General features: G+C 38.7%; 1 protein-coding gene across 1 annotated transcript in view; it reads right to left on the bottom strand.

The window, feature by feature from the left end:
- Nucleotides 1-26,043, bottom strand: part of SOBP (sine oculis binding protein homolog) — a 158,455-nt gene that overhangs the window by 112,231 nt on the left and 20,181 nt on the right. The window contains exon 4 of the mRNA XM_054569791.1: nucleotides 6,339-6,490. Coding sequence (XP_054425766.1) covers nucleotides 6,339-6,490 — 152 coding nt within the window. The remainder of the gene's footprint in view (nucleotides 1-6,338; nucleotides 6,491-26,043) is intronic.

Here is a 26,043-nt window from a genome sequence, read left to right as displayed (position 1 = left end):
AATCACGGGTGTGCCTGCAGTGTGCATCTCCTGCATATGGCACTCTTGAGTGTATTAGGGTTTGTGACCAGACACTGCAAGTGTATGAGAGAAAATCTGGAATCAAACTACTACCTTAAAATACCTCAAGGCAAGCCACCTGGCCTGTATTATGCATGCATTTATTTAGACAGTTAACATTTTTAACAACACATTTGCATTAACAGAGCATAACTACAATCCTAGGAAAATGCACAATCATTCTCTCATGGCTTCTCTGGATAATGCACTAAGTTCTCTCATAAACTTCTTTCTCTGGTTTTTATGAATATAATAACGAGGTCTCATGACATCTTCCTTTTATGGTCAGTCACACAGAGTAACTCTGCTCTTGAGGTAGCTTATGGTGGGGGAAGTGCCTCAAAGCAACCCATTAGATTATTATTTAAATGCTCATTCTTCAGATAAACCTGAACACCCTTAGCAGCAAAGTGAGAAAGTTGGCAATGCAAGTGACTGGATCGATAAGGAAAATGCATGTCCCAAATAACTAGACCCATTCCTGATCATTTGTTTCGCTGAGCTGCCCACTGTCCAAACAGGCAGCCAGACTATGAACTCAAAGCACGCACATTCATCATTCTGCAGCCGCAGTCACCAGAACACAATGTAGCTGATGCAATCTGACACTGTGGTTAATGTTAAAAGGGACCGTGCCTTTGAGATGGATTGGATAATTACGAGCAGTTCAGATGAGAAAAACTTGATTTAAGTGTATAGCTTTAGCTATCACCAGAAGGATGGCCAGAGATTGACTGTGTCTGAAAATTAACATTCAAGCATATATGTCAATAGCCCTGTGTATTGATCTCTGGGGGTCTGGATTCATATCTATTAAAAAATCTCCCTCTTCCTTCTGCTCATTGGGGGAAAAAAAAAAGGGTTGATCAGAGGCCGGGATTTGAAACTATTTGGACTTTTATCATCTCTTTATCTTTAATCTAAAATGTTTAATATATGGTTCAGAAGTTGACATCCATTCTGTGAAATTGATTAGAATTACCTCCGTTTGCCTCCACAACCTCCCAAAACGTAGCGCATTTAAAACTAGATATGGTTGCTATTCCTTTCTTTCAGTACAAACTCCCTTGCCCCATTCTGTGTTGCACAGAGCCCTTAGACTGGTATTTCTCAAGTGGTATTCATGGGCTCCCATAAACAAAAAGATCACATGCCTCTCCCCCAAAGCTTCTGATGACTTCCTAGCATAGTGTCCCACTCAGCAGGGAACTCTGGCTTTTTTAAAAGAGCCCAGGCATCACTTTAACCTGACCTACATCTTACTGCACTGGCCAGAATTCTCCTGCTGTAATCCCAGCCTAACACTTTCCCCTTCCTCTGCTATTGCTTTTTTCGTAGGTTCTCATTTTCAGCAGCTCTTCAATATTCCATCCCATACTTCAAAATACCAGAGAACAGGAAAACCACTGGGTGTGTTTTCTCCCCAAAGCCTCCCTGTTTTTGTGACCAAAAGGGAACTCAGCCACTGGTCTGCAGGCTAAAGCCTGGGAGGCAGAGGCCACTCTACAGGCAGGCACTAGGTGGGCTTGCAGCACAGTCCAAGGGACACCACAGAGCCAAAGCAATAATCCTGCAGGAAGACAGACCCAGAAGGCTCCTTGGTGCCCACAGAAACAAGGCAAACCCATGGGAAGAATTCTGGTGCTCCGTGGGCACATTTACTTGTCAATCAAGAATATTTGCAAGCCACTGGCAGAAGCCAGTCTGGCCTGAGCTTCACGCAGTCAGGGGACATTAATTACAAGTAATTTCTTAATGTCCTTCCCCAAACCTTCATGAATGATAGCCATTTTGCAAATTAAATCTTGCAGGTGTTTAAAGCAAAAAAAAGGAGACAGGTTAATCACTAGATTAACAGGGCAATTGTTACACATTTCTTCTGCACTACTAGATTCTATAATTAAGTCTGAAACTGAGAATCTTTCCCAGGATATACTCAAGTTTAATAAAAAAAAGACCAATAGTCTAAATAAAATGTAACTGCAAATAATATGATGATACATGTTAATTAGCAACGGGTTCTTCCTAAAGAGATCTCCTCTAAGAAGAGATTGCTGGGTACCCAGGGATACAGTTTGAAAGTAAAAGAAATGCTTATTATACAATATTCTCCTCACTGAATATTTGTTATTATTATGATGATTGTTAGGAAGTCTTAATGATATCATCTGTAAATGCTGTTTGTTTACATAACCTTTTTATTTTTAATTCATCTTTCTCCTTATCTCTTATCCATGTAGATTTCTTCCTACTACAGTTTTTGGGGGAACAGCAACACCATGATATTGAAGAAGTGTTTCTACCTATTCTTGCCTCAAAATTATATAAAAACTAGAACAATGAAGCAAAATTTTGGTGTTCTTGGGAATTTGTGTTTATTACTAAAGTTCAATGCCTCTAATCCATAAAGAACGCTATAAATTTGATACATGAACAAGGAAAGCAAGCCATCATCCGTCACATTCCTGTATGGGCCATCTGTCTTGAGTTTTTATTTCCTGCTTGATTTGTGGACATAGGATATTTCCCATGCAGAAGGAAACAAAAAACACAGGATATTGGAAATGATTACTATTTGTAGTCTTTTTGTTACTCTTGCTGTTACAGGGATAATGGTTACATGGCATTACTCACTTAGAAAAAGAGTATTTTTTTAAGTGCCTGTCATGGTGCAAGGTAAAACTGGCATTAGTTGAACTAAACACTTGAGCATCTCCTGCAAAACCACTAAAGAGTCTCTACAACTTTCCAGTTCCTCGGTGAATCACTAGGCTAAAAATGTTCTCAAGTCCTTCTCTGCTTGTGGCCTCAAAAAGTGGCTGGGAAAGGAGTGAGTTATTAGTTCTCTGACAAGTCTCTAGTGCCTCTAGTAAGGACACTGACATCCCATTGTTCAGCCAATGCCCAAAGACTACAAAAGCATTTTTCTAACCCACTCTTTCAAAGACTTTTGAGGCAGCAACTGAGCTTGTTGAGGATAAGGGTTCCAAAAAATATATAATTATTAATTAACACTATACACTTATTAGAGACAGCATCCTGAAATGTGTAAGCTACCAGGTTCACTAAAAGAGTATAGCTGTGATTCACTACCTTCTCCTAGCAAAAGCATTTTGAAGAAAGCCTACATACATGTAGAAATCCAAACAACTCTTCAAATAAAATTTTAAATTTGGTTTAAAAATATAACGTACATGCCGTAAAGGGTTAAGTTGACTTCAATTCATCCCACCTTACTTCCTAGTGCCAGAGTTTGTGAGAGAGCGATGTGACATTCTTAATCTTCTCCATCAGATGAACCCAAAGACAAAGAAGGTTCAAGAAGCAAATGAAATTTAAAGAGTCAATTTTCAGTGGGCCTTCATTCTGAGAGTTGGGCTATTTTTGTCCTTGTTTTTACAGAAAATCAGTCCCCGCTTCTATACGCAAGCACTTGTGAAGAGGAGGGCAGGGGACCCATGGGCACAGCTGTCCAATCTACATTCACAAATGCAGGTGTTGCTCAGACACAAAACAGAGGTCAGCTGAATACTGCTCCTAATTAGCTACCTTTTTTACTAGGATTTTTCTTTGTGAAGTTATGCATGCAATTTGGGTTCAACTTAGAGACCATTTTTAGATCCCAGCATGCTATCTACCAAGAAGCGGGCTGTCATTATAAAGCATAATTTAGAGCATAGTTAATTTTACATGTTTTTTAAAAAAAAAACTACATCATACCCAAGGCAAAATTCTGTTCTGCATACCCATTATTTACTCTTTTCCATCCCTTTCTCAGTATTTAAAAGTGTAGAATTTAGCCAGGAAATCTTTACTGTAGGGATGGGAAAAATTTTTGCCCCTTTTGTAGGATTAAGAAAGTCCACAATTTTAATAATGAGGACTAAAGACTTTGTTAAATGATACAAGAGAAGTAGCTATTTGCTATTGTCTTCAGCGGGGAACACCCTGGGGCTGATTGACAGCAGTTCTTAGAAACGGCAGGATGGAGACTGGTATCTAATACAATCCATTAGGAAACCCAAGCCCTAAATGAAATGACCACAAAATCCTATCAGTTAACAGAAATGCAGCAGCTGTACATGTTTATTGTAATACAATAGGATATTGTTACAGAGATAACACTCTTAAAATTAAAAAAAAAAGAAAGAAAAAAAAGAAAGAATCCAGCAAGTGATGTGACCAGTTTATTTCTCTATTTGAAAAATGAGAACGTATATAGTGTGGCAGAGCTTGGGAATACATAAATAAGCATGAAGATTGCAGAGAAGACAGGTTATTGTATGTACACTAATGGGCTGCTGGGATCAGCCATCAAACTTCAAGCCACTGTGACTCCCAGGTTTTTCAGGATGTTCAAAGAACTACCCCAATAACTTCTTGCAAGAAGTGAAAGAGAATGCTCCTCCTCCTCCAGCTGATTTTACCTACTATAAGTATTCCAAATGCTAATTCTTATCTTGTCTCCCAGTTATCCATTCCTCAAAACTATATGCTATGGAAGTTTAAATTCTGTTTGACCTCTATATAATATTGCATATTGACCTGTATATAATATTACATATGATTTATATGTAATACAGGTCAATATGTCGACCTGTATATAATATTACATATGACTATAATGATATAAATTTACATGGTATTATTATATATGGTATTTTATATAGATGGATATAGATATTTTATATACATATTATTCTAGACTATTTTCCAATTGAATCATGTGCCTTTCTCCAAAGGCTTACTAAAGTAAAACCACTTTGCAAAGTATAACATGTATCACAAGGATTGTGACAAATTCATCTTGCTGGATTTTATTCACTACAGACAATCTATCAAGATTCAGACCAAAAACCCTTCAGAATCATAGACATAAACCCCTGTTCTCTAACCACCTCCTAGGATGGAATGCAAAGTATTTTGTTGTGGTAAGTAGAGCTTTGAAGACAAAAAACGTTGAGTCCATTCCTGTGATTGTTACCTCAGCGTTCAGCATTCAAAAGGGGAGCCCCAGGGTCGTAGAGTTCATTTTAATCCTCACGTGTTAAAGCGAACCACACATTGTTCTAACCACCCTCCCCTGAAGCCTCACTAGCCGCTCCCAAGGGAAACTGAACTTGATTGGTGACTGTCCCAAAAGAATTGCAGTTTCCTTATTTGCCTTCCTGTTCCGGTGAAGATTACGAACCTAATTCTTAGAGACTGCTACTAAAATTCCACCCTACTGAATCCTAATTCTTTCAGCATTATATTTTTTTGGCAGAATGATGTGACCCAAATTTGCAGGAAATAATTTGCTGCAACAGTGCTTCTTGTAATGCAATGAACCGGAGATTAGCATTTCAGGATTGCAAATATCAGACTTAAAAATAATAATTGTTTGCTTCAAGAAAGGACAGATTTTGATCTCGTATTATGGAAATGGAGATGCTCAGCAAAGTGTGGACCGTTTTATGAATTAGGGAAGCTTTACAGATCAATGGAAAATAATCAAGAACTAGCAATTTACTTCAGTAATTGCTGGCAAAGCGCTGTGTGTGCATGTGTGTGGGACTGTAACAGCAGCGTGCATTCCATTTCCCATCAATGGTGGCTAATACTATTCTAAAAGGACGTTTTCAAATCTGAGATGTCTTAAAACAAACAAACAAAAAAACTATGACCATGGCTGTTCCTGTGTTCACCCACCATGCTTCTCACAAACGCTTGGCGATGTGAGTGAGCAACGCTGGTTCTGGAATCCATTCTTTTACCTTTCCTCAGTATCAGTCAACTTTAATATAAAGTGTCAAGAGAGACTTGACATGTTTCTTGAGTAGAATTTGTGGATTGGATTTTGGAAAGAGCCAGAGCATTATTCCCGTTGGGAACAAGTATTAAACGGGGCAGACTAAAGCTTCCTGGCCATGCGCCTGTGGCTAGTTTCTCAGCTTTTATAAGAAATCCCTACCGCTCATCTTTCAAGATTCTAGTCTATGCATTCTACTGCTGGAGAGTCACTGTCACTTAGGATAACAGCTGCGATCACCGTGTCCTCATCAGATTCATTCACCCTCTCAGAATTCAAACACCAAGACAAGAGAAACTGAAGAACAGGTTATTATACATTAGAAGGGGATTCCTTATTCCAAAAGGTAAAGTATGACAGAGAAAGAGAACAGAAAAACACAGAAAGAATAAAAGGTGCGCAGTGTTTTCAGCTAGAGGCTAAGAGGCACATGCGCACGTGGTCTTGGTGAGGCCTGCGTGGCTGCCTCCCTCTACTGTGGTCTTACCTTATTTCTCTTGAAGTAGGCTCGTCGGCAGGCCGCAAAGCACTTCTCGCTGCAGAAGCTTTTCACCTCACTTCCCATACTCAGGGAATAGCGCTTGATTCCCACTTTCTGGCACCAGGCACACATTATTTGTACATTTGACACATCATCTTCTATAATAAAAGTATAAGAAAAATGTTCATATCAGAAGCAAACATGCCTTCAAACTTAGACACACCCTCAACCTGAAAGAGCTACTCGAGGTCTGATTTTAATCTCAGCACCTCACCACTTTCTGACCTAGCAGAACAGCCAGCTCTTGGTGGGAGGACTCAGTGCTTTTTTTTCTTTTTCTTTCGTTGGCTTTTAAGTTTCCAAAAGACATCATTTACTTAAAAACCAGAGCATGACTACAGAGTCATGAAAGTTCCTGGGACTTCTTGGCCTGGTAAAAATTCTTATTCTGCCTCATTAAACCAGGCTCGGTACATGCTCAGCAACTTGTGAAAAATGACCCATTTCTTCAAAGGTACTGCTTAAAGACTAGATCTACGTTGGGAGGAGCACCACGCCCACACGTGGGATGTCCTAACGGGAACCTTGACAGTCAGGAGCTAGAATCAATCTCAGTGTGTTTGTGTTCCCTATTCCTGTTATATGGCATGAGGTGTTATTCATTCCCAAGTGCTGTGGTTAGTCAAAAAAGATGTGAGTAGCCAGAACCTGCTGATAGAAAGGCCATGGCCTGGCTCACTCAGGAGTCTCCTGTGATGCAACCTTCCGACATGGGTGTTCCCAGGCAGGTGTAGGCCTGATTTCAATTCTTCTCCATGTGATGTGTGTGGTTCATGGTCCCTAGATGGAGAAATAGTAATGGGAGGTGTCAGCCATGAGACCTGATGTCACATGGCTGCCTAGAACATTCTTAGCCAGACTAGTGGTTCTCATGTTTTCTGTAGGACCTGTCACCATGTCATGGGATGCTCCGAATAACGTTAGGTGGTTTGCAAATATGTCCAATATTTAAAATACTGTATTTCTTTTTCTTTGTAAGAAAACCAATTTAAGTAGTAAAAGTTCATGGTATCACAGATACTACCGCTTAAAACAAATATAGGCTTTTAAAGTGAGTTGGTTAATAAACTTCAATGGTAAAGTACAGTGTAGGTAGTAAGAAGTTATGACAAACATGTGATGGTGATATTCAAATGACATAAGTCTTGGAAACACTGGTGGGAGACTAAAAGGAAGCTTTTAAGCAGAGGTCTAAGAAATAGTTCCTTGTGGTCTCCTATAGGCTTTTTCTATATCTTGATTTTTCTTGGTCCTCCCCATTGACAAAGTGAGTGTGTCTGACTCATTGCCGCTATTAGCCACAACTCTTTGTCCTTTACGGGTTTTTTTTTTTAAATGTTTGTTTGTTTGTTTGTTTTGTACTAACCCAGACTCATGCTCCAGACATGAATGGTAATCACAAAATCCCCAACAAGCTCTGGTATAGTGTCTGATTTCTGAATAAAAGCCCCCAAAGACTAATTGCTAAGCAAGGCCTGGTCCATGAGCTGTTGACATATTCATGGTTCATAGAGTCTGTCATGCAATCATTCCATTTCCAGGGGAAAGATTTGGTTTGAGGCAGTGTGGTCATCGGCCTGCAAAATTAGAAGCAAACTAATTTGAAGAGCAGTGATATGGGTTTTTTCCCCTGAGTACCATCACTCAGAACTACGTGCAGCATTTTATTTACCTTAGTGGAATAAATATTGACATTGTAATCACCATTTTTATTTTACAATTACATACTGTGATTTATTATTAATTATAATAAATGAGACAGTGTAAAAATGACCTTTGATGTTAATTAAACATTTTTGATAACATAAGTTTTTTTAAATGGAGTCAACATGAGTTCAAATATAATACAATTTCTGTATTTAATAACTCGTTCTATTCAAAGAAAGCTTTATTTGTATTTTATATGATCTCTAATATGGCATCTGTCTATAGACATTTTACATGATATGAAGAATTAACAAAACTCTGTAATTTACCTTAGGGTACGGAGGAGTTTTTTTAATTAGATAAGAAATGGTATACTTTTTAAATAATCATCTGTCATTAGTAAACTAACTAGCATTAATAGTATCTTTTTCCCAATCGATTAGCTGCTTCAAAAATCTTAAATTCCTGAAAAAGAAGATGATGTAGCGGAACTCTCACAAATGATCCGCTGGCAATAAACTTGATTGTGGTGAAATCTGTAAGGAAAAAAAACATTTTTATGGGGGAAATTATTTGGCCTCAGAGTTCAAGGAGGAGAACCCACTTCCCAAGAAAGAACTTTACGACACGCATGAGGTTCCCTTTGTTGTTTCTTCCTGAATGGGCTGGTTTGAGAAACAAAACCTAGGACTTTCAGTGCTAGGTCTTCCACTCCAACGAAAGAAAGCTGAGAGGACAAGGAGTAGAGAGCAAGGCTGTACCAGGGCCAGCGCTCAGCCTGCGCTGGGCCTGCGCAGAGGAACGATGCCCAGGGCACAAAGGCCCTTCTGGGTCTCCCTCACGCTTCACTCCTTTGTCGCCCATTCCTTCTGTTTTAAGGGAAGGCAAGGATACTTTCTTACCAACAACAGACCCTACAAATGAACAAAAAGCAGCATCTTAAAGCAGATTATTTTCATAAATCATCTGTACTACAAAAGTAACACTATGGGAAGATGAAACAAAAGAAATTGTGCATTTTTGTATCTGGAAACGAGAAGACTCTTAGAATGGTGGTTAGCATCTGTCTTGTTAAATAATTCAGTAGTCCCATCCGTTTTTCATAAAACTGTGTTTCATAAAGGCAAACACTTGGGGAAACTTCCATCAGATTTCTCTTTTTTGTCATCAAACTGTCATCAATAGCTAATGCTCCAAAGAAGTTCTGAAAAGTGTATTATTCTAAAAGTTCAAGAAAACATTTTTAGATATCTCAGGTATTCTACTCTTATAAAACTCATTTTAATTAATAATATATTTTGAAAACTAAGAAAGATCTGTGATTATATAAATTAATTTTGTCAGCTAAAACATAGCTCAAAATTCTGCTACCAGACATGAGATGGTACCCCATCTTAAGCAGTATGACTAGCCCCCTAGAAAAGTAAGATTTTCTTTAGTCCTTAAAGCCAAAGGGATTGGTTCATTTCAACAACCACATTTTCTTTTTATCTGAAGCCTGCGAGTTGCGTGCATGCTTTACATTGGCAAAAGAGAGGGCCCCAGCACTTCAGCTTTTCTAACTTGATCTGTTTTAAATTTTTTAATTCAAAAAATATTTCTTCAATCTAGGGAAAACCTGATTTCTTCAGTCTAGGGAAAACCTATAAGTATCTTATATTTAGACTCAAGGCCTGTGCCATTAGAGATCGGAGATTACCTCACAGAAGACTCATGTAACAGATTTTTCCTTACAGGCATTAGCCTATGTATTTTTCATAATGAACAATACAACAATAAATGCAAAATATTTATAGCATTAAATCACATTCCCAAAGTGAATAGTTTGTATAACATGATAAAAAATTTGCATATGATAATATCATATAAATATGCATCGGTCAAAATATGCATGTTTCAATTAATCATGAAGTTTGTACCACCTCTTTAAGGATTTAATTAAGCAAAATGTTTAGGGCATTTCTTTCCAATCTAATGTTCAAAGAACTATAGAAAATTATTCTATTTTACATCCCAGATTAATTACTCTCAGATGAAATTAAAATTGTATTTATTTATCATAGTGCAGAGAAGTATGAAATCCAGCATTTCTGGAATGCCTTACGGAAGTTGTCTGAGAAATTGCACTATCTGGTGACTTTTAAAAATAAGGATGGCCATTGGTCAGTGCCATTTCAGGGGCATTTGAATTGGCTATGAACATGCACACCGGCTTACCTGACTAGAGCCCAAAGACAGTCAGGAGGGCCTTAATGGACCCCCAGTGAGTAAACTGTAGATTTATCATCCCTTTATAGCTTTCGTGGGAGTCCAAGACTGAGGAAAAATCTGAAAATATTTGCTAGTGATGTTTCTCTCCTCCAATAGTTCCTAGAATGCACACTTCCAGATAATCATTTCAAGACTTGAATTATATCTGAGGCAAGTTGCAAGGTAGTCTGAAGTGACTCCTGTGTGTTCTCCACACCATGAAATAAAAATATGGCACAGGTAGTACTCTGTCAATCTATGTGTTGGAGCAGCTATATTTAAGGACAGAATGAAGACATGGCCTGGAAGGCAGACAAGAAACCAGGGTTCAAGTTTGCTTTCTTTTCAGCCCTTTTTGGAATAATTCAATTTAACAGTCCAATTTAAAAGTTTCAACAGAGTCCTACAGAAGCTTTTGTACAATTTCCTGTGTTCTAGAAGGGAACACTTAAGGATACCCAGAGAAAATTTGGACCATTGAGCCAAAAGGAAATAATCACGGCTAGCCTCATTTAGTATTTAGTAGGTGTCAGGCACAGTGCAAATTCTTTACATCCATCGTTTAATCTTAATCACAGCCACCACCCCCAGGCAGATACTAACATTATCCACATCATGCAGATGGGGAAAGTGAAGTTTAGAAGTTAAGTAATTTGCTCAGAATCAAGCAGCCGATACCTACCAAAGCCTGGATGAAGACCAGGCCGTCTGCCTCCAGAGCCCAAGCTCTTGACTACTACACCTTAAAGATCACAGCTTTTCTAAGCATGGGAGGTTACTCACCATCCACACAGACTTCCCTCTACAGAAAGGACAAAAAGCTGTCATGGGTTCTGCTACTTACACAAGACACCGTTCCATGACACACTAACAGACATAGAAAATGGAATCAGAAAGATCAAAGTGTCTTTGAGAAGACAGCCGAAGTGTTAATCAATATTTGTTGATTGATTAAACACACACACACACACGTTAAAGGCCTGCAGTGCAAGCCTTTACTTCTTTATGACTAAAGGACTTGGATTTGGGGCAAACATTGTGTTTGAACTTTTACCAGCAAGTTCCACTTAAACATTAAGTGACAAAGAACCAATAACACCTGGATCTCAGAATGCAGTCATTCTATCCATAGGCAAGTGATACTTTTCCCAACTTTCTCTTTGGAGGAGGATCGACAGTAGGACATGGACAAGATTGACTTTCCATGTGGGTCAAGTAGGGAACGACTTAACATCTGTAATTTCAAGAATCTCAATAAGACTATCCAAGCTTTAAAAATTATCCCTCAACTGCTCACTAAAATTAAGTTCTACCATTAGAGAGTACTTTCTTGGACTAAGTATTTCTTAATCCTATCAAAACACAAATTCCCTGAAAGCAAGAAAGTTCAAAACATATTTGCCAATAATGGCTTATGCTTTAAAAGGAATTATTCTTCCTGAAAGTTTTCACAGAGAATGGGGAGAAGTGCTTAGGCTCAAGTTCTAATGAGAAAGACAGAGGGCAGAGATAGGAGAGACCAGGGCACATGGCACCTCTGGTCATTACTTTGCTATGTCTAGCCCTGAGCCTACTGTCTGATCACACTATGGCACAATGATGTCAAATATTTTCAGAGATCCTTTTAGATGTGAATATAAAGCACAGTACAAGTTGAAGAAGGTGGAAGCATATAGCTAGGGATCACTAGAAAAGAAAAGCAACAGGCAGATTCACTTACTACAGTCTTAAGGGGGTGACTTTTTTAAGCAAGGGAGGTAAAATATACACTGCTTTGCAACCCTAAGTCACTATTGTTTGAAAGATAATGTGGTGGAGTGCACAGACACAGGCACAGAGGACGCTGGTAAAGTATTAATATTGTCACTTCTAGTAGCGTGACATGGGCAAGTCACTCAAGGGATAGTAATGCTCACCCTCAGTATAGCTGTGGCAAGGATCAAATGAGTGAAAGTAGGAACATTCTGCATGTAAAGGATTAGAATTGCTGGCAGTGAGAGCCACAGGAAAAGAAGGGGTCAGCTTTAGGTCATCTGGACAGGCCCGGATGGCCGGGCACCAGTCACCTCAGTTACACGCCCTCCTGCGGATGGAATCGCTAGAACCCCTGTCTCTGAATACAAAGAACGACCCAGTAATTGGTTAAATTTCACTAACTCAGACTATTTAAGAGTAAAGTTATTAGGCTTAATAAAAGCTTCACTTACAGTTATTCTTTCTAAAAATTATTTAACTTGAACTAATAGTTGACAAGGTGTTGCCAAATATATCACAGTACTGCCAGATATTCTGTAATTAATAGATGGGAATTCTTTGTAATTATTGCATCAACCATCCACATGGGTGGATCTCTCCAAGTACCTGAGAAGTTTGCTCTTTTAAAAAGTATCATGGTAACAAAAATGAAAATGTCTACCACCTTTGTAACTTAACTATCAAAAATTGCCTGACGGTAGAGTTTGAATTAATAAAATTTTATTGTACTTATTTCTAATTAAAAGGATAGATGCAATTAAATGATAGAGGTTCATACAACTATGACTCTTTGTACAACCTAAAATTATCCCTATTTTCTTTTTGGAAATAGAATTATTTAAAGTGATTTCAAAAATTTAAATAGCCTGAATCTTATATCTATAGTAATACTTAACACCAAAATAAAATCTAAATCTCTAAAAGTAAACTAAAATTGGTTCCAGTAAGTTAATGAGCACATATTACACAAAATGACAGAAAATGATAAAATTTTAATTTTCAATTTTCTAATGGAATTTTCTAGCCATTTTAAATTATATATATATATCTACATATACATATGTGTAGATATATATGCACATATATACAGAGAGAGAGAGAGAGATCTGTAGATATATATGTAAAAGATGTGACTGCAGAATGAATTAAACCTTTACATGCAGGTCCCTTCACTAGGTGACTGGTCAAGAATGTTGACTTAAATAGGACATGGCTCTGCTCCCAAGAGAACAAACAGAGAAGTATGTGACTCATTCTATGACAGGCAGAATGTGGTGTGAGAGAGGTTCAGAAACCTGGTAGAGCCCATAGAGCCCAGCATTTGAGTTAGGAATTCAAGGATTAGGAGGCGGAGAAAGTTCAAGAGAAGGAAAAACAGGACAGAGGAAGAGCAGGAGCCAAGGAGTGGCCGACAGGCCCGAGGCTGGGGAGGACTCCTGAAGGCATGCCGTTGGCCAAGACTGTGAGAAGGCAAAAGCAGGAGGTCAGACTGGGGACGGCAGGGCCTGAAGCAGAAGTCCCGTGAATGTCATTCTGCTATGGGGCAGGAGGGGCTCCTCTTTATTCCACAGGTGACGTGGGGTTCCAGAGTATTTCTCAGCAGGGCATGACTGGATCAGAGACACTCTGAGAAGTATTACTCCAGTGGGGTATATCAGAATTCAGAAAGACTGGAATCTTGTCCCACACATAGAAGCCCCAGTAAGCAACGTGAGAGCAGGCTCCATCTCTCATTCTCCTTTGTGTGTCCGGCGCCTACCATATAGCAGTGCTTAAACTATGCTGGGTTAATGAACAAAAGGACAAATGAATGTGTGGATGGATGAATGGATAGGTGGATGAATGGCTGAGAGGAAAGGAGAAGTTCCAAACCTACAGAGTAACAGTGGAAATGAAAAGAAGAAAAACAAAAGGAGAGATCCCATAAAGTTACAAAGTAGTAATTCTCTCTTGAACATCATACTGACTTGGATTCTTTAAGGAGGCACCATGCTTATGTGCCTACAAATCCTCAGCATTAACTTGAATATCTTCCCGTACTTTCACTGATTTGCCAGTGAAGAGATACCTTCTTATAAACCTCTCTGACAACCTCACCTCCACTTCTCAATACTCACTGGAGAAAGTTTGTCTTTTCTATGTACTTACCCTAAGGAACTGCAATAAGAAGAGGGTAGAACTCAAAAGTAAGGAAAACCCAAACTCCTCTAAGCAACAGTTCCCAAAGAACATGCCACAGAACACTAATCCCATGGGATACTTAAATGGGTGTTATTTTAAAAATGACTCCCATGGCCAAAAATATATGGAAAATACTGGTAAACAGGCTCTTTAAGACGCTTTGATATGTATAATGTATGTATGATCTTCAAGCTGCATTTCACCAATTTGATCATGGACATGTCTTTTCGCAGAGAACCCATAGGACTGGACTTCTGAGGAAGTGTCCCTGGGACATGCTGCTCCACTGCCCTACATTAGCATCGAAGCATGAGCACTTCCACGTGGGTCATTAATTATCAGGAAGGCTTCCTCTCTTTTGCCCAAAATTGGATCTTTCATTGCCAGGAACCTCCTTTGTCCGCACTGGGCAGAGAGACAAGGCCTGCAGCCATGTGACCAATGCTGGGTGTACTAACCAATGGCTACAAGTCCTCAGTAAATACACCAGACTAAACTAAGGCATCCAGGGTACACGAAACCCTGTGGTGTCAGCTATATGCATCAAATACAGAGAAGACACCCCCTTCCTGTTCTACAGAGGAAACGGCAGAAATCCGTAACAAAGCAATGGGAGAGCAACACTGCTCTTGACACAATAATTCATGTTCACTGAGTGGTTGCCATGAACAAGGAGGTCAAGTAAAATCTTGTCCCCCGTCCCTAAGCACTGGAACTGACTCTCTGACCAATCTAAGAGACCGGGGAACGGTGATGCTGGAGTCCTGGGTTTGCCCTCCACTGGACCTCTCTGTCCTACATGGCTGAAGACCACTCACTGAGCCCCAGCAGCTGGCTGACAAATGCACATGATTAGGGAGAGGGGGCAAGGTCAAAGACTGTGCGCCAGCAAATCCATCACTGCTGGAAAAGTAATTCCAAGCCCCTGCCCTGTAAACAGGGGCATCACCTCCAAAGAAACACAATGGCAGCATAACAGAACTAAAGAGTTGAGCTGCTTTATATAGGATGTCGGAGGGCGGGGGGCAGTATTCTCAACACCTACTATTTATCTCAAGGGCTCTTGTCCTTGTCTGAAATCTGGCTGTCCTATTAATTACCCTTAATGGGCCCCACAGTGGTGAAAAATCTCTCCAGAGGGGAGACCTTAATTGTAGACAAAGGATTCATTTATTTACTCAACTTTGTGCCAGGCACTGCACTAGGAGCTGGAAATATACTGCAAACAAAACAGACATGACCACAGCCCTCAGGAGCTTCCTAAGGCCGCCCCCAGTGAAAAATGTTAATAGGCAGTAGAAAAGGACCATGAAAACGTCATGCCTGCTCTGCCACCACCAGGGGGGTCATAGGGGCCAGGTGTCCATGGTGACCACAGAAGGGGCTATAAGCAGCCCCATCGTGACTGATCTGCAGGCCAAGTCCCACCTCCCAGCATTCCAGCCAGTCCAGCCAAGTAGCATACCATGCGGGGGCTACCATCCCAGGGAGGTGAATTGACCGGCTAGAGATCAGAATGGGGGACACCTGGAAGGGTTAAAGCACTCATACAAAGCACTTGCTTTGCTCCTCCTCAGCTCCTCTTCTCTCCATGCCCTGAACTATGAGAACAGTAGGTTGAAGAGTGAGAACTTCACTGTACTAAATTTGTTCAAAGAACCAAGGTAAGCCTGCTGGGACACTGTCAACAAGATCATTTATTTCCCTCTTCATTCTTCCCATCTTAAAATATTTATTTAGATTTCCTGAATGAGAATTAGTGGTTGAGGGACTCTCTGAAAGGGGCCCATGCCATTCCCTACTCAGGAATATGATGAGACATAACATGTCAAACAGCCCAGCTATAAGCAAAGTGGAGGGCCACACCAATGGGAAATCCCTCAGAGTCCTTCTCCACTTTTCATATTCTCCCTGGGTCATGTCATCTGTGTACTCCTGTGACTCCAGTTATCATCCATAAGATGAAAATTTCCAAATCAACAGTTACCTCTCATGAGATACTCTTTCCAACTGCCCCTGAGACATCTTAACTCATCGTGTCCAAAGCTGCACACATGCTTCTCCCCATACCCTGCCCCTTCACGGTGTTTCCCATCTCACTTCCTGGCCATACCGTCCATGCAGTTACCTGCTAGCAGGAATCTGGCATGTTTCCTGTCTCTTCCTTCCCTCTTACCGCCCACATTCTGATTAATTACCAGGACTTCCTAAATACTTTCATAATACACCCACTCCACTCCTTCATTCATTCATGCATTCATTCATTCATTCAGTAAATACATATCAAGTCTACTTAAAAACCAGGCACTGCCCTAGGTGCCCTGTCTTCATGGAGTTCATTGCTGTTCAACACCTCCTGCCCATATTATATGTGGGCTCCTATCTCACTCCCGTCCCATCCAGTTCTTTCCCTCCATTCTGGATGTAGAGAATTCTACTGAAACACAAATCTTATCGCTGCCATCACCTGCACAAAACCCCTCAGGGTCATCTACTGACCTCAAGAAGTTGGAACTCCTCGGCATGGCCTCCATGGCTCCCATGACCAGACCAGCCTTTCGGCTTATCCACTCTCTGGACTCTAGATTCTTTTACTTTCCCTGAGCCTCTCTCTCCACTCTGAGCCTATGTGCTGCTTCTTAACACACAATCTCAAAATTCTTGAACAACTGAGTACTACTGTTCCTTCATATCTTATCTTAAAAGTCATCCTAGGGAGGTCTTTCCTGATGCCAAACCTGGTCAGACCCCACAGCACTCTGCACTTGATCATCTTCAGACTTGACTGAGATTTCTTTTTAGCATGTCTCCTCCACCAGACTGTGAGCCAGTTAAGACAGAGACCGTGTCTGTCTTGTTCACTAGAATGTAACGTCTCCGTTGGGTCTCAGCATAAGGACGGGAAAAGCAGAATCCTTACTAGGTGCACCTTGGATGGTTAAATGCCTGGTGCACAGGGCATTTAACCCCAGCAAAGAAGGGGGAGCCAAGGGCACAATCTTTAGCAATCATTCAGAACAAAGCTGCCTTAGAGGGAAACACCACTTAAAAGCCCCAGAACAGAATGCGATCGTTATTTCCACTCTCCTTGGCCAAGTCCATGAAATAAGTCTTCTCAATTTAATAGGAACTTTGAAAAGTCAGAATTGGGAATGTCCCTAGAATAACAAGAGTTACCAACTTCATCATCATTTCTCTCTCTTCGCCAAACTTACTTTATACCTTGAAAAAATTAATAGCAAACAGTTCAGTCAAGTCTAGGTTAATTCCAGAAACTGCCACCCTCTACAAGCAAAGGAAAGCACAGCTGACATTTCCTCTTATTTCCTGTTGGCACCCTAGCTCCTTGGTGACCTGAGGCAGGGTGTTCGGAAAGCGCTAACCTAGCTAGGTCATACCTCCCAAAAGAGTTTAGGTAATGCCAAGAGAAATGCAGGACTGCCTCAGGGATCGCAGATGTGTGGACTCAGAATCCATGTTTAGATGGTGTCCCCACTTCAGACGTGAACTTTTGCCTTGATTCTGCCATTAACCCAACTGAATGACCTTGAGAAAGTCACTAAGCCTCTCCAGGCCTCGTTTTTCTTCATCTGTAAAAGAGGGCATTTAACTAAATGATCTCTTAGGTCCCTTCTAATTAAAATTCTAGGATTCTAAATCTCTCAAAATAACAAGATCCATTCAAAAGAGTTTAGGCACAGGATATTTTTCTGTTTTTCTTGAACCCTGACTTAATATTTTTCCTTTTCCCTTGTATAGCTGCCACTGTTGTCCCTTGCCCTTATCATAAGAGGCTTAGAAAATCCTTTGGCTGATGGGACAAGTTTAGAAGTAGCCCTTTCTGAGCCCTCCAATATTTGCACCACCAAGAATCTGGTACCCTTTTTTAACTCCTTTATTATATATTTATGCTTTACTTTCAAGGGAAAAACATGAATGTTCATAATAGTCTAACTTTTTATATTCTTTTCCATTAATTTATGATCTCCTCCTGTATACTTCCACACATGGTATTTTATCCGAAGTTCCTCATTCAACAGAATCTGAGACAAAGACTTGCATGCAGGTGGTCTAGTGGCATGTGATTCCAGGAAGTAAGAGCAAGGGACAAGAGGAATGAACCTGGCAAAGAGGAAAAGCCAACAGAACAATGTGTTAAAGAGTTGGCTACCACTAAGGGAGACTGCTATTCAATCACAAAGAACATTTTCTGGAGTTTATGAGATACATTTTGTAACCAATCACTGAAGAGACAAAAGGAAAAAGTATTTATTCATCAACTCTCATGTCCCATTGGCGTGTTGTGTTAATTTCCCCACTCTTCTGGTTTGCACGTGTGTGAGTGAGTGCCATGCTGTCATGACAGAGAAGCCCCAGAGCAAGAAGCTAGAGACAGGCGTGAGGCAAGGCCCTTTCAGAATGCACATGCTTAAGCTGTCAAAGTGCTACAGCGATCACTGGAGTAAGATGTGGGGCCAAGAGGATCTGGAGTGGTGCATGAGACGTCTCCTGGGCATGGGGCTGTCATCACTATAGAGCCTGGTCTCTCAGCCTCGGCGCTGTGGGCATTTTCAGCCACATAATTTCTTGTTGTAAGGGGCATTCTGTGCATTGCAGGATGTTTACCAGCATTCCGGGTCTCTACTCACCATATCTAGTAGTGCTCCCTCTCCAAGTTGTGAAAACCAGTAATATTTGCAAATATTGCCAAATGCCTCCTGAGGAGCAAAGCCTGAGAAGAACCAATGGCGTATTGTCTGCCCTATGTTTGTCACTCCCCAGTGCCTTTCATTTCTCTCCACTCTACACCGTATCAGAAGCAGCTTTCAAATAGACTACTGTGAGGGATACTTTCGCCCTATGTCTAGAACTATTTCATAGGCTTTACCACGATATAGTTCATTTAAACAGATAACGTATTAATAATAAGGAATGATAAGATTTTAAATTTCAGAAAGCTTTGAGCACACTAAATATAAAATAAATGTTAAAATTACATTCTAGGGTTTAGTTGCTTAAACCAGGAGAAGAAAAGTTAAAATAAACTGTTTGGAAATCTAGGTCTCTAAGTCAAGGACTCAGTATTTTTGAGACAAGGATCTTTTTCCATGAATTATGCATGTATGATATACTCGCAATTTTCCTTTCAACTTCAAGGCCTCACTCACCCACCTGAGCCCATACAAGGAACTCCTAGGAGACCATGTTAACTATTGTTGGTGAACATTTGGACTGTTTCCTATGTTTAGCTAATAATAAATGCTACTATGAAGGTTTTATACGTCTTTGGCTCACATACATACACATTTGTGTTGAGTACATATCTAGAATAGAATTATTGGATAATAAGATTATGTGTATGTTCAGAATTAACAGATAATGGCGATCAGCTTTCAAGAGCGGTTATACTCTCACCAGCAATGCATGAGAGTTTCAGTTGCTCCGTGTCCTCCTCAACACTTGGTATTGTAAGTCTTATTCATTTTAGCCATTCTAGTGTTTATATACTAGTACTTCATTATGTTTTTAAATTTTATTTCCCTGCTGACTGAGATTAAATAACTTTTAATATGCTTATGGGCCACTGGGATATTTTCTTTGGTAAAGTGCCTGTTTATAGTTTTTGCCCATTTTTCTATTAGGCTGGGTTTTTTTTTAATTTATAGGAATTGCTTATATATTGTGGATATATATCTTTTGTGGGACATGCATTACGAACATCATTTCCCACTCAGTAGTTTGCCTTTTCATTATTTTGAAAGATGGCTTTTAATCAGCAAAAATTCTTAACTTTAATAGAGTCTATTTAATCTACTTTTTTCTTTATTGTTAGTGCTTTCAGTGTATAGTTTAAGAAATACTGGCATACCCAAGATCATAAATATATTCTCCTAGGTTTTCTACTACAAGCTCTGTTGTTCTACAAGCCACATTTAGATCAATAATCCATCTAGAACTGACTTTTGTGAATGGTTTGAACAGTCCACATACATTTTTTTCCACAAGCACATTACTGAAGACTATCTTTCCTCACTGCTCTACATTGTCTTCTTTGCTGTTATGAACTCAATGCTTGTGTCCCTCCAAATTTCATGTAGAAGCTCTAAGTCCCAATGTGATATTTGGAGATGGGGCCTTTGAGAGTTACTTAGGGTTAGATGAGATCATAAGGACAGAGCCCTGGTTCAATGGGACTAGAGCTCCTTTAAGAAGAAATATTAGAGAACTTGCTTTCTCCCTCCTTCTGTCATGTGAGAACATAGGGAGGAGGTGGACATCTGCAATCCACCTTCCCTGACACCAACCCCAATGACCTTGACCTTAAGCTTATATTCTTCAGAGTTGTGAGAAAATTAATTTTGGTTTTTGAAGCCATCTAGACTATGGTATTTCATTGATAACCCAAGCAAATACACTTATCATAAATCGAATATGTTTAAATTTGTTTGTGAAGTCCACTGCAATGATTTGTATATATATCCTTGTATCATTATTTTTTAATGCAATAGAAATCATTTACAATTCTTGCTCATGTTTTCTGTAGGAAAGGTATTTGGGAGTGGTTTGGAGCAATTCTGGCTATGGGTTGCTCATAAGGTTACAACCGAAAGTCTTTTGGGGCTGCAGTCATCTAAAGGCTTGTCTTGCATTGGGAGATCCACTTATAAAGTGGCTCAATCACAAGATTGGCAAGTTGGTGCTGTTGGTGGGAGGCCTCAGTTCCAGTTCACAAGGGCCTCTTCACAGGACTGCCTGAGTTTCCTCATGTTCCCTCCAGAGCAAACAATCTGAGAGAACTAGGCAGAAACTGCAATAACCTTTTATGGCAGCCTTAGAAGTTCATCACGCAGACCATCCCTGATTCAGTGTAGACAGAGACCACTAGGAGGTCAGGATAATTGGGGGCTATCTTGGAAGCACGCTACCCCAATTTCATTTACCTAAAGTCCAAAATTAGGCAAAATAAACTATATTTCTTAGTGGTGGTGTTACTTAGGTGTTAAGACTATATAAGAAGGCAATGATTACCACAAAAGTGGTTACCTCTTGGAAGGAAGAAGCTATGAGTCAACAAGGATCATTATTTATAAAAAACTACATTTATGTTTTATGCACTTCTCCAACATGTAATATATTTCATAATTGTAGTTTCTTCTAAAAAATTAAAACTAAAGAGAACTGACCTGAGAGATAGAAAGTATTCTTTTCAACTTTATGCCATATATATATATTCTTAGAAGCTAATTTAAAGTATGGTCACAAGAAGAATAACAACAGCAGCAACATTAACAATTATAATAAAAGTATTTAATTATTAATTAATTATTATAGTCTTAAAATAATTGTTGAGATCTGGTAGTATGAATCTTCCAATTTTGTTTTTCTTTTCTTAAATTTGTCTTAGCTATTCTTGCACCTTTGCAACTCCATGCATATTTTAGAAAAAGCATTTTAATTTCCACAAAACTTTCTGTTGGGATTTTTATAGCATTGAATTAAATATATGGATCACTTTAAGAAGAATCTGCCTTTTTAGAATATTTAGTTTCTAATCCATAAACACAGTGTATCCCTCCAATGATTTAGGTCTTCTTTTATTCTTCCCAGCAATTATAGTTCTCTGTGTAACAATCTTGCACATAGTTTTTGTTAGATTTTTTCCCCCTGAGTATTTGATGGTTTGATGTTATTTTATTTTTTTAATCTCTTTTTTTGTACTTTTAAGTTTTGTTTTAAATTCTTTTTGGTTGGTATACAGAAATATAATAGATTTTGGGGTATGAACTGTGTTAGAGACCTTGATTAATGAACTCATTAAACATAATAGTATTACCTCATGTTAGTGTCCTTCATTTTATTGTGCTTTGCAGATATTGCATTTTCATCAATATCCAGGCAACACTCTCCACCAGCAATAAAGCATTTTTTAATTGAATATGTACTTTGCCCTGGCCAGTGTGGCTCAGTTGGTTGGAGCATCATCCCGTAAACCAAAAGGTCATGGGTTTGATTCCCAGTCAGGGTGCATGTCTAGGTTGTGGGTTCAGTCCCCAGTCGGCGTGCATACAAGAGGCAACCAATTGATGTCTCTTTCACATTGATGTTTCTCTCCCTATCTCTCTCCCCATCTCCCCCTTTCTCTAAAAAAACAATAAACAAATGTTCCCAGGTGAAGGGAAAAAAATACTTTTTTCAGACATGTTATTGCACACAAGAGACTACAACATAGTATAAACATAATTTTATATGTACTGAGAAACCCAAAAATTCATGTGGCTCTCTTTATTGCAATATTTGCTTTAGTGTGGTGGTCTGGAACCAAACCCACAACATCTCCCATGCTTGCCTCTACATTGGTGGGGAAGGCATTCTCTCCTAAACAAAACGCCATTTCTACCTTTCAAATCTTATATTTTTTGTTTCTTTTTCTTGCCTTATTACATTATTTGTGTAATTAGACAAAATTAAATATAAGTGGTGATAGTGGTCATCTTTATTTCATTCTTGATCTCAAGAGAAAAACTTTCAATAATTCACTATAAAGTATGATGTTTGCTGTAGTTTTTTGTGGCTACTTTTTGTCATATTACCAAAGTTCCATTCTCCTACTTTGCCCAGAGTTGTTATAATTTATTGTGTTAAATTTTATCAAACTATGTTTCTGCATCCATTGAGAACACTGTATGAGGTTTTATTTTATTCTGTTAATGTAGTTAATTATATTGACTGATTTTTTACATTTTAAATCAACCTCATGCTCCTAAAAAAATTCTAATTAATCATGAAGTATTATCCTTTTATATCTATATATCACTGGCTTTGGTTTGCTATGATTATGTTTGAATCAGTGTTCATGATGAATACAAATATTCCATTTAAAGTAACCCTATTACATTATTATTTTCCTTATTTCTAATGTCCTTGTCATGTGACAGGATTAAGGTCATACTGGGATCATGAAATTAGTAAACGTGTTTCTTATTTGTCTATTTTCTAGGAGAGGTTTTCTAAAAACCTAGAAAATAGGAGAAGTTTTTGTTTTATTTTTTTCTTCAATGTTTAGAGAATTTAACACTAAATCTATCTGAATCTACAATATTCTTTGTAAAAAAAGAGATTTAATTAATTTATTTAATAAATGTAGGACTATTCAGTTTTTCTATTTTTTCCTGATTTTGTTTTGGTAAATTAAATTAGACATAATGTGACTTCTCCTTTGCAGAAATTTCCAGAATTACTTTCAGTGATCACTACTTATATGTAACATCAAATAATTTAGTCTAATAACATATGTGTGATATAATCTTTTTATTCACTCACATTTCACATTTTTGGCACTTTTTATAAATTCTAAATCTATTACTTACTCTTGCACTCTGCAAAATTAACAATCACTGAAAATTGTCCTAAGTAGCATAAATCTTTCATCAGACTCTTGGCTGCCATAAACTACACTCACAGTTGAATTTGCTTTAAATATGTTCAATCAATTAACAAATACATATTATGGCTTATTAAAATACACTTCTTCAAATCATAAAATCAGATGGGAAATTTACTATACAAGTCATAAATCAGGATTTAATTAATATCAGAAAATTTCAGATTACCTAAACTAAATACATTTTTCAGACAAAGAAACTGAGGCTCAGAGAGGCTAAGTGACATCCCCAAGACTATACGGCCAGTAAATGGAGGAGCTGGCACTGACAACCCAGGTCTCCTAGTTCTTGCGCTGGTAATCTTTCCATTCAAACTATACATTCCATTTGGCATTAAGGATGATTGAACATACCAAATTTGGCCTATACTTCTGAAAGACCTCCAATTATATATAAAAAGGTAAAACAGGACCCCTATCTTAGTAAATAACATTTTTAGGTCTCGTGTCTTTTTTAATCACTCTGAATTTTAAATGACTATCTTCTAGCCTACATTGTGTTTCAGATCCCATTTTTCAACTGTAAAAATATAACAGGACTTTCTGCTATTCCACTTCCACTGGCCTTCTACCCCCACCATGCACCCTCCAAATGCTGCTAAAATCATAACATACTTTCCAAAGTCAAACTAGAATGGTGTTTTGATTATATTTCAACTACGCTCTAAGTTCTTGGTGGGCAGGGATGATGATATATATATTTGTGTTACCTGGTACAACATAAAAACTTTCAGTAAACACATAAGTGACTGAAAGACTGACATAGCATTTTGGATAATCCAGTGGTTATGAATATGGGTTAAGGAGATATCGAGCCTAGGTTCAAATATCAGCTCTGTCACTTATTACCTGTGTCAGGTAAGTTGCTTAGTTTTTCCAGGTCTCAGTTTCCTCACGTGTAAAACAAGGTTAATAATAGTACCTACACACAGTTGTTTGGAAATTTAAATGAGATAATCTATTTAAACAAAGCCTGCCCCATAGTAAGTGCTCAAAAATATCAATATTAGGTGTGATGAGGCTGTATCATTACTGTTATTAACTACTCCTATCCTGCCATTCACCATAATTCCTCCTGTCCTTGTCTTAAGTGATTTAGAAAAGGCTCCAAATCTGAGGGTTCAGTGAACCTCTTCTTTTTTTCTTTTTTGAGAAGTATATCTGCTACATAAATAATAAGCCATCCAAATCCCATTAACTGTAGGTAATTTTATTTAATAACCATATTTTAAAAGGACACAAATAAGTAGCAAAGCAATTTTGATTAAATCCTGTTTCCTCAATGGCCATTTGGAATACAGCATTCATATGCAAGGTCCAAGAATATTGAATAACAGATAAAATAAATAATGATAATAATGCAAACCACATTCTGATTCCCACTTTCCTTGGCTCTTATGATTTTTATATGACTCCATGTAAGAATCATAAGAGCCAAAAAGTAACATGCTTATTAACTGTGGGTTATTCAACTTTATACATAGAGCTTAGCTGATCATGTGAATGTTTCCACATTCTCAGTTAAGCTAATGGTTCCTTGGAGCCCAGTTCTTAAAACCCCTTAAGAATTTCAAGATTTGCTTGAAAAAATATATCATATTTCCATGACTATGACTGAACACAAATTTGGAAAGCTCACTGAAAGTAAACCATCCTGGAAGACAGGAAACGGTCACTGTTTTCAAAGAAAGGCAAGACGGTCCTGCACACAGGAAATCAAGCCGGTCTTAGGAGCTTGCTCTCATCCCCCTCCACACAAACCTGCATGTCCTGTGTGCATGGACCCTACCCTTCACCTCACACGTGGGAACATGGAGAAGGAGAGGAACATGGTCACTTACCATTTGTAAAAGACATTTTATTCAAAACTGCCACATAAACGCATCCAGAGCAATGTATTCCCTCCTTTTTTCACATTTCATTTAAAAGTATTCGGGGACTTAGAGGAATTCTGGACTCACAATAGGCAAGTTGTAAACTTCTGGGAAAACCTGTCAAAAGACTCAGATCTAAAATGTCACTTCCTAGATACAGTGTTTTTTGCAGTAGAGCTCAGTAAAACTTTCATTTAAAACGTTACTGCATTTCATCGTTTCCTCGTGAACAACAAAATTACTCTAACAGTTTCATTGATTTTTTTTTATTAATTCTCGGGAATAATATGTTGTCATAGGGCAAGCCTAAGACTGAGATATAAAGATCCTGACTCGAGTCCCAACTGGCGACTTTGACCAGAGGTAGGCAAGGTGGGGAGGCCCAAAGCTGCCCAACCACTGCAGGACTGACACCCAATTAATGGAGCTGAGTGCTTCACTTGTAAAGCAATAAAGACCAATATAAGGTCTTTTTGAAAAATTTTATATAAACTCCATTTTG

The sequence above is a fragment of the Pteronotus mesoamericanus genome, unplaced genomic scaffold (genome assembly GCF_021234165.1).
Source record: "Pteronotus mesoamericanus isolate MK-2021 breed Mesoamerican mustached bat unplaced genomic scaffold, CSHL_Meso_final contig_20, whole genome shotgun sequence".
Lineage (NCBI taxonomy): Eukaryota > Metazoa > Chordata > Mammalia > Chiroptera > Mormoopidae > Pteronotus > Pteronotus mesoamericanus.
This window is presented reverse-complemented; position numbering and strand designations above follow the sequence as displayed.